A 10,388-nucleotide genomic window follows, 5' to 3' on the forward strand; every position below is an offset into this window, starting at 1 on the left:
TTAGAAACAAAGAATTAATTTTGTATTCTGTATTTTCTTTTAAAAGAACCAAAATCTGGACATCTCAATGGAAATCCGAGGTCCATGCTACACCAACTGATCAACAGGATGGATAGCTAACTATCAATCTTTACACAAATTATTTAACAGCATAAGCATTATATTTACAATATCGAATAAGACACACAAACTTTCTACATTCTGTTCATTGGAGGAAGCGAATAAGTGATTACTTGTATTACAAGAGACCGCACAAGCGGGGCCTTGAACAAAACTGCCTTCCATTAGCTTTGAGAATTGCCATAACTCCAGCAGTTATTCCAGCACAGATTGCAGTAGACACGTACTGGTGCACATTTCGCCCAACTACAGCACGAACGAGAAAGCAGCCACACACGTTTATATTATCAGAGAATAAAATAAAATAAAAAAGCAAGAAAAGTGTGCTTTCAAGGACACTTCATTAAGGTATAAGAAAGACAAGATTACTATACCTTGCTGAACCGTCAAGGTTGTTGCTGTCAAACCACCAATTATCAATGCTGATGTCACCGGAAGGAACTGCATGGTAAGAGTTTTCTTCATAACATGTCAATTCCAATGCCAATGAAATTTTGTTGTTTATGCCATAGATGAAGTGTAATATAGTTATCTATTCCCTATGATGCACAAGTACTTCATTTTTTATGAAGTATGTGAATTGTATGTGGATATGCATGAGATTGGACTTTCTTATTTGTGACCAATTGATTTAACTAAAAATAATGTTTATTTTATCTATTATTTAGAACAATTGATCATATTTAAAAGGGTAAATTACATTAACTTCTTTGTGAAATATAGGAGTACCAAGTGTCAAATGACTTGTAACTCAAGGGAGGTTAGTGTATGCTTCGATAAATAACGGAGTTTTGTGTCATATCACCAAACCTCAAGGGAAATCAATGTAATTTACTTCATTTAAATTAGCAATTGAAAAAATCAGCATAAATCTTTTATTAAGATGAATATCCAGTATCTATATAAATATACATTTAATATTTTATTTAATATATGTTGCCACCTTTATATTTTCTCTGAACTTATTATAGTTACATATCGTACCGTATCATATTCAATACTTGTATTTGTACTTGTGAGACAAAGTGTATTTCCAGAAACTGCATTCAAATTGTGCTGCAATGGCTTGTCAAAAATTGGTTAGTTAGGTTTTAGCCATGTGCATTATATTTCGGATGAATGAAGTTATGGTGAGTTTGTTTCGACATTTTTTATCCAAAATAAAATACTTTTCGGATCAAAAATCTTTTTTCAGTTTCTGTCAAAGCTAAAACAAGCGGCTTAGAATTTTTTTAGCTATATACAAAAATTTATCGAATCATTTTTCACAAAAGTTGAAACAGATGCTCCTTAAATGCATGATAATGCATCAAGTTTTGCATGTAGTCAAATCAGAATGGTCATTACATATATGTCAACCAAGATCCCCTTAAACCCAAACCATCTTGGGTACAAGGGGAGAACAAGGAAATTCTTAAGATGACAAGTTTATATCATCTGAAACCAACTTAGAGATATGATATGGTCTTTAAAATGCAATTTCCATTTTTCTCAATTCAATACAAAATTGAAGGATTGGGAGGGTTAGAAAATAGAGAGAGTAAGTCCTGATGCTACTTACAGAAAAAGGATCAAAGCCATTCTGCCCGATTGGAGAAAGACTGTTTCGATTGACAGTATAGTGGCCACTTATTAAATCCAAAGCATCCTGCAAGAGATGTATGAAACTTGTCAAACACGATCAAGATTGAGTGGAAGATTGTGAAAGACAAATGAACTTGCCTGTCGAATTCCATCATGGAAATTGTTTAAGTAATATCGCGAAAGTGCACTCATCCCATCTTTAATCATTCCGAATATTGTTTGCTTTCCATACCTGCAGCAAAATATTCCAAAATATATCTGTATCGGAAGGAAAAATAGGAAAAGAGAATTTCAATACGGAAGTGGTACGAGTACTAGTAGTAGTAGTAGTATTTCTCATACCTCACTATGTCCCCTTTGAGGGCATGAGTCCCAGTATACTCGAGGCTTATTTCATCACCTTGTTCCGCCCACACTAAATATAAGAAATAGAATTCAAATAAGCAGGACAGTAATTCTAGAAAGACTAGAAGTTATCAAGGAATCCCTTACATGCTCTATACTTTCCATATTCTTCATCAAACATAGAAATGCACTCAGAAGGACTAAGCACCCCAATCCTCTGCAACTGTAGATTTAAGGCTTTCTGCGCCAGATAACACTACAAATAGAGTAAAGACGGTCAAAACAATTGTCATATGTAAGCAAGTTCAAATCTTAGCAATTAATTAATCAATTATCAGCAAACCTGAGTAACATTTGTTCGATCAAGGGAATCAACACAGTTTGATCTAATAACTCCTCTCTGCTCCTCTTGTACATTTCCTTCTCTATCTATCAAGAAGTATCTGCTCAGCTGAAACAGCAGCGATTAAGAATCTGAACTATAGATTGCCAGCTTATCTGGGCTGTGGAAACTACCTATTTAATTCCCCCCCGCCCCCTCTCTCTCTCTCTCTCTCTTTTTTCTGTAATCACCTTTGTTTCTCAGCATCCTCAGAGATTTGGTCATACAGGATTTCCAGATTATCAAAGTTTGAGTCCTTACAGTGGCCATGGAAATCAAATGGCACATATCTGCAGTAATCCATGAGTTAAAAAAAAAAAGGTTAAAAGAAAATATGATACAAAATAATCATCTCACCACAAAGATACAGTTTCTATTATACAATCAGAAGGAAATTCCATCATCACTAGAGCAATAAGTTTATGAGGAGAAAAGGATTCAACATCACCTGACGTTTGGCACATTTTTCATTTCAGCAGCATATGCTGCACTTAATTGACCTTCTTCACCATGCTACAACAGTAAAATTAACAAAATATTGTTAAAAGATAATACATAAAGTAACATGCACTTAGAAGGGGAAAATGGCAACAGAGACTAGATGAAGATTATGATTTAACTTCTAGGACATGATAAACCAAACTAAGCCAGTCCTTTTCCTGAATTCCCTGCATAAACTTTTGCAGGGAACAGAAAAGGGTGCTGAAAAATATGGAAATATTTAAACATGATATGATACAAAAGTCCCTTAACCAGCAACCAGTTTGAACCAAAACAGAAAGCTAAAGACATTCTTATCCAATCATGAATATCTTTGCCTCACAAGCATCAAGAAGCAGCAACATATATTTCGAATCACACTAGATCCGAAATAAATTTGTGACATTTTCATTGCTTAGAGTAGGAGGGGTACAGCTATAACTATACTTTTTCGGTTAGATCAATTGCTATTATCTCTCCGTATCTTTGTGATAGATCACTGAAATGACGCTCCACTACAAGTGGCTGAAGCACATGCGAAGGAGGAAAAAAAGAAAAAGTTATTAGTATAAACCTCTTGTAGAACAATTGGAGTGCAAGCATCATCAAGAATAGAAATTTACCGTTTGCTCATGTTTAATGACACTAAGGTGTGGTTTATAGCTTAGATCAACAATCTGCTCCCACAGTAGAGGAATTGAGCCTCGAACCTGCAAAACAATTCGTTTAAGTACCAACCACAAACTAGAAGGTCAAAAAGTTGTTTGAAGATAAAAGGGTTTATATAGAAACTAGGATATCAAATGTCCATTAACATTTAGTTTCTTTTAAAATATTTATTTACCTCCATACAACAAAAAACTAATGGTAAAGCTTTATATTCTTCAATTTGAATTAACTATATTTGAAGCTTTGGGCAAATATGACATTGAAAGTCCATCAGAATATTTTAGAACATTTTATTTAAATGGACCTAACTTAACCACCCCCCCCCCCCCCAAAAAAAAAAAAAAGAAAACACTCAATCGGAAGATTGCCCAAGAAATTTAAAGCCGCCTGATTGGACATTTGCTGGTGGCCTGGTGGCCCCACACAGCCACACCAAAGGATGGGCTCTCATATCATATTATAATAGATAAAATCAAACTCCACCCGAATAACTAGCTCAATGGGGAAGACTGAATATGCTATTATTATGAGCATTTTAATTATCTCCTACCTAATACACGTTTTTAACATTCTACATTACAACTCAGTAATATTGAAAGCATACTAACCATCTGTTTGAAGAAACTATTGAAAGAAATAACTGTAAGTTGATCAATGTATAATACCTGCAAAAATGAAGATCTGAATCCTTCAGTTTCAAGTAACTGTTCAGTTTCAATAAAATTGGCAGCATCACCTTCAAGGTTAGCTCCTCTTCTCCACATTCTTGTTCCTACACCACCATATTGCCATGTTATAACAAGCTAAAATTTTATTATTTTGTTTATTGTTATAAGAAGAAAGCATCTTTGGCATATTGTACCTAGGCGCCGATTACATCTCCTCGAAACTAATGTTACCATCGCATGTGAATCTTTTAGCTTCAGTTCTGCTACTTGGAAGCTTAAAACCACGTTAAGGTGGGATGTTATAGGATTTTGTATTGAATGCATACTTACTAATTTTTACTATTTTATTTTACTAAAGTTAATAAGGAGAGAAACTTTATGCAGACAGCACGCGTGAGCTCACACACACAACAGCACACTCAAACCTTACATACACATGGAAGATGAAGGAAGGATATTTCCTTGTATTATGGGCACGATGAATCTGTCCAGCTGCAACCACAAAAACATTGAGAGTTAACGGGACGTGCCCTATAATCAAATTAAGAATGAGAAGACCATGTTCACTAAAACGTTGAAATACTCTCCATTTTGGTAAAAACAAAGACAATTTTCCTTCATAAAACATAAAGTACAGACAAATTATCTAACCTTACACTCGATAAGCTCCTCTGAAAGATGTCTATTCCAGACATATCTAGGGTCAGCCTGTAGTACAAAGTGGAAAAGGATACCAATATCTTTAGCAAGATTTTACTAATAAATAATAATTGAATTAAATGGTGCCATCAGGGACCAAGAGGATTTTCTTTGATCTTCCCTCTTCTAAGACTAAAAACATTAAATGAATGAAACTTCACGTGACATCTTAGAAAAAACTAATCAATGAAATAATAGATCAAAGTGATGCATCTAAACAAAATGAAATAAGTTATACATGGAATTTCATCTGTAATGTACAACACAACTGAATTACACATGAATAACATGCTCATGGCAGAATGCTTCACTCTCAATAGAAATATGAAGAATACTTCAATTAAAAAGATATTGACTCAAGGATTGGACTCCAAATGACAACTATTTTGCAGAGATCAAGGATTATGTGGACAAACCTGCTTCCATAATGGCTTACTCATCCACCCTTCCACTAGCTTATTTCTTCTCTGCAAGCTGATGGATAAAATGAATTAAATCTTATGAACATCAATTTTGGAAAGATATCAATTGATGTGCTAATGATAATAACAAACTAGCAATTTAGATTATGTGATTCTTACTTCAACGTAATATCAGTTTCATACGAATAGTACAAACCCGGCGTTGACTCCACTATGTTCAATAGTGTCATGAAGTAAGCCTCATCCTTTTTCTGCGTAAAGTTATGCATATGGAACATACATATAAAACACTAATCACATGTATAAAATTGGAATGAAGCCTAAAAAACTTCTGACTAAATAAATTCTTACTTCCTGCCCAGTTGAAAACTTTAAAGCGTCATTACAGGCAAGTACTCTCATAGACATCACGCGATATACTGGATAGCCGAGGAAACTTCCAACTTCCTTGCAAGAGGTTATTACAACAACATACGTTCCTACACCAAGACACACATTATTGAGTCTCATTGAGTTAAGCAAGTAATGGTGATAGGGTAGTTTGGTTACTTCAGAAAAACAAATAGAATTAAATGAAAATTAGTTCATCTCAATTATTATGATTATCTCATCATTGTTATTGATATCAATGGTCAAAACATGCATGACTGATTGACTATGTTGTATAGTTGTATGTATAAAGAATACCATTTTTTTTTTTCACCGAAAACATTCAAGGTGGACAAAGATCCTCAAGGAGGATCAGGACAAAATTACATGTTAATAGCAGCAAATCAAGCATGGTCACATGCAAATATATGAATGAACAACTGTAACAAATAAATTCAATTGCAAGTATATAGCCTATCCATCCCCTTTTATCCGTTACTTCCTTGCATTAACGTATCTAGATAATCCAAAGATATACAAAAAAGTGACCGTGACAAGAGAAAGTATATAAGCAACTAAAGATAAAAGCATATTGTACTTACCTACAACAAGTCTTATTGTTCCCACCACACCATAAATTGTTGATGTCCTTGAAGGACTTCCAGAGCATGTCTCATCTGCAATTTCATTTTATTTTATTCAATCAAAATGAAATGAAATTAAGATGAAATGGTTAACTTCAAAAATGCCTATAGAGTTGGCATAACCGTAGCTGAAATACATAAGCAATCAAAAGCGAACGAAACCAAACCTCAGAACTCAAGAAGAAGTAACTTCTGCCTATAACTAAAATGTTCATAAATGTGAAAATTGGGATATTCCATTGAATAATATCAGACAAGATATTTTCCTTCTTTACATGATAACAACCAACAACACTATGCTCTGCAATGAAATGAACTCGTTTGTTTCTAATTCAAAATAAATCAAGAAAAAAAAAAAAAAAACAACCGTCACAGAATATTTCCTGCATTTTCTTCACAACCAATTACGCAACAGCGAAACTAAACATTAAAAATTGTTCAGAAAAAAAAAAAAAGAAACAAAGATAAAAAGAGAGAGATTAATACCATCAAGGAAATTGATGTTCCCATCGCGGCGGCTAATCCAGAAGCCTTGATTGGGCGATTGAAGGGATTTGATGACAAACTTGTCCTCGAATTCGTGCAATTCGAGTTCATGATCTAGCTTGAATCTCTCAGCTGAACCCACCAAAGAGGGTTCAATGTCCATTTTTTCAAAGGGGGCTGAGAGAAAACAAAGAACGATGTTTAATTAACAATCCAGAAAACGCAATTTAAGGTATTTATAATTTCATTTGGCCAATCATTAAAACCTAAAGGATTTAATTTTGAGAAAGTTACACGTAACGCTACCAACTTATTTGTAATTGGTGATAATTACCATATCAATCATGCTACGTCAATTACTAAAATCAACTTAAAATACATATTAAAATATAAATATATATTAAAAATAAAATAAATTATACATATATTTACATAAAAATAAATAATAATTAATTTTAATGATTAATTTTAATATATAAATAATATTTTTGTTATCATATACTTTCAATAATTAAAAACCACATGGTCATAAATTAATATAAGTATAAATCAAATATTTTATAAAATATGGGTGTTGCTAATATATTTTTCAAGAGTAAATTTTTAAGAATGCTATAAAAAGTACTTATTAAGAGTTATTAAAAATATTTTTATATTTAAAAGTTAAAAAATTATTATAAATTAAAATATAAATTTAGATATAAAATAATTAAATCATAAAATATATGTTTTTATTTTATTATAAATTATAATTTAATTTTTATACATACTAAAAATTTTGTACATATACTCAGTAAGTATGTATTAATTGTAACCTCCGTAAAAGTAACATTTTTTACACTTGTTTATTAGTTTTTTTAGTGGAGATTAATCTTTTAAAAGAAAATAATAATAAAAAATAGTTTGATAGTTTACTTGTAAATTTATTTTACCCTTAAGAAGCTCTAACGTGTACGAAAATAGAAATAAAATAAAATAAAATAAAATAAAATGAGATAACTGTTATGGAAAGTGAAAAGTTAAAATGTTTTGGATTAGATAAGCCACGTGTTGAATGAGCAAGTAAGACCTTAATACCCAATTTCAGTAATTTTGTCCAATTGGATCTTTAGGCAAATCTAAGAACTTAAGAACAAAACTTAGCCTCATCTGATTTTGTCTATATTTAACTTGGAAGCTTTATATCGGGATTCTCTCGTCCCATACAATGATACAATGATACAACTTACAAGTAAGCAATGCGCTGGTCAATCTCTATCAACATTATGTTCGTGGTTTTTTTTAGATAAATAAAATAAATATTAAATTTACACGCATGAACTACTGGATTAATTTACGATTATACACTCATATTTCGTTTTGAATATTAACGAATTTCTTATAAATATATTTTGTCCCTAACATAGACAAGATAAGTAAAAAATAATTATCGAAATAAGACATTATCTTTTTTCTTAACGTATCTTATCTACATTAGTAAGAAACTCCTTTATATCGAAGATAAGATATATATTTAAAAACGTTTTTTATATTTTACAAAATCTCTCAAACTTTTTTTTTCTGGAGAATAATTTATTCTTTTTATTAGATTTTAGTCTATTGATAGTGATGCAAGGACATGCATGTGTCGTAAAAATCAACTAGTTAAAGACTACATATATTATCGCAATTGTAATAATCGAAGAAAAAAAAAAGGAAAAAAAAGCACCTGGGCTCATGCCCTCACTTAATTAGCGTTTGTTTTGAGATACTGAGATAGAGATTGAAAGATTGAGATTCAGTATTGTGTTTGTCGGTTCAAAAACTGGTACTAAATTTTTTGTCTCTGTCTCTAAAATTTCAGTATTTTAGTACTTTCAAAAAGTAAGGATACAGGGGACTAAAATTTTTAGAGATGGAGACTGAAACTTTAATAACATTTTATACTTAAAATACTCTCATTTCAATTAATTAATTTTAATTTTACCCTTTGTGCAAATTAAATTAGAGTTTCATTCTTGTTTCAATTCCTGTCTCCCATTTTACACCAAACAGAATACTGAGATTTATTTCAATCTCTGTCTCTTAGTCTTTGTCTCTTAGTCTCAATCTTTCCGTCTCTATCTCTCCACCAAACGCTACCTTAAATCTTTTCTTTTCTCTTCCTGCCCTTCCTGAAACCCTCTTTATCTCTCATTTTTTTTCATTCCTTAAAAAAAAAAAGAGAGAGAACTCAAACATTTCCTTTCCTTCATCTTCTCTTCCATTCTATCTTCTTTGTTCCAAAATTTTTACTCAACCACAACACGCTAGATTTTATTTTATTCTTCTATTTCATCTCTATTTTAATATATTACTTATACCTAAAGAAAAATTTTATTTTCTCACAACCCCAAGTCATGAAATTTCATCTTAATGAGTAAAAAAAGCATTCAATTTTTGAGTTTCGGTTATTATTCAAATTTTAAGGTAATTTTTTGACTCAATAATTAGCTATAGTTTCAATTTTTACCATCCCTATACTTGTGGATATACTTAAATCCGAAATTAGGGTTATTAGGTTAGAAAATTTGGGACTTTTGTCAAATTGAGTAAGATTATGTTAATTGACAACATTAGTAGCTCACAAATATTATTATTATTGTTATATTTTTAGAGTTATAGAGTTATTGGATATCATTTGGTAGCTCATTGATGCGCTCAGAGTTACTTCCGGTTTTATGGAACCAAGTTGTGAGTGGATATTATGTTTATAATTATTTTTAAGTGTACTATTATCAATATTTAAATCGAATAATTATTTTTAGCATTTAAAAATATTTGATTGTGGTGATTTTTGAATTATTGGAATGAATATCAATTTTTAAAAAATTCATAATTTTATACAAATATACACGAGACGATATTTATATATTTTATAAAGTATACATGTCTTTCTTATTTAACTTTGTTAAACTTTAAATTTTTAATATGCATTCTTATATATTCTATTTTTGTGAAAGTTAGTAGTATGTTATAAGCATTAGAGATTTGTTATATGTGATTTGGTTTGAATTGGTTTGGAGACTCTGATTAGAAAAACGTAGTTAACGATGATTATGACGTTAACCTAGATGTATTTGACTCAGACCTCAACTAGTAAGGGCGTTGCTAGCCTAACGTGCGTGTAGACCACACATTGGATCTGTTATACCGTACGGACACTAGAGGAAAGGGCTATCCTTAGGGGTGGAGCCACCCAAGTATGTAACATTCGACTTGATTTGACTTCTAGAATAAGAACTCTTATTTCAGTTCATTCGCTTAATTATTTATCTATTTGTTTGCATAACTAATTAATACGAATTTTTCATCTCTGAAAAGAAATATAACCTTCAAGGTAAAACTTGTATTGTCTCGTGTGGGTTATAGATATAATATTTGCTCACTGAGTTGTAAAACTCACCCTATCATATTCCCATATTTTTCAGATACAAGTGTCATTCCAAATTCCATTCCACCCGCACTACAGTATATCTTATTCATTTTGGTGAGCCCTTCT

General features: G+C 31.5%; 1 protein-coding gene across 3 annotated transcripts; it reads right to left on the reverse strand.

The window, feature by feature from the left end:
- SAC8 (SAC domain-containing protein 8) lies at positions 1–7,093 on the reverse strand. 3 transcript variants are annotated; one of them, XM_088485962.1, is made up of 21 exons: positions 6,869–7,093; positions 6,341–6,415; positions 5,721–5,848; positions 5,529–5,620; positions 5,364–5,421; positions 4,900–4,956; positions 4,707–4,740; positions 4,443–4,523; positions 4,246–4,352; positions 3,535–3,621; positions 3,359–3,436; positions 2,880–2,944; positions 2,623–2,721; positions 2,393–2,492; positions 2,197–2,305; positions 2,047–2,119; positions 1,843–1,936; positions 1,682–1,768; positions 1,105–1,176; positions 495–561; positions 1–366 (listed from the first exon to the last, which is right to left on the reverse strand). In XM_088485962.1, exons 1-21 carry the CDS (start codon positions 7,029–7,031, stop codon positions 239–241), a joined length of 1,854 nt encoding a protein of 617 aa, XP_088342088.1. In that variant the 5' UTR covers positions 7,032–7,093; the 3' UTR covers positions 1–238. The 3 variants fall into 3 exon arrangements, with proteins under 3 accessions (XP_088342088.1, XP_088342087.1, XP_088342089.1); XM_088485961.1 differs by having other exon boundaries at positions 1,105–1,185; XM_088485963.1 differs by lacking the exon at positions 1,105–1,176 and having other exon boundaries at positions 6,869–7,092.
- Positions 7,094–10,388: the final 3,295 nt, after the last annotated feature.

This window comes from Arachis ipaensis, chromosome B4, assembly GCF_059453495.1.
Source record: "Arachis ipaensis isolate K30076 ecotype BB chromosome B4, ASM5945349v1, whole genome shotgun sequence".
NCBI lineage: Eukaryota > Viridiplantae > Streptophyta > Magnoliopsida > Fabales > Fabaceae > Arachis > Arachis ipaensis.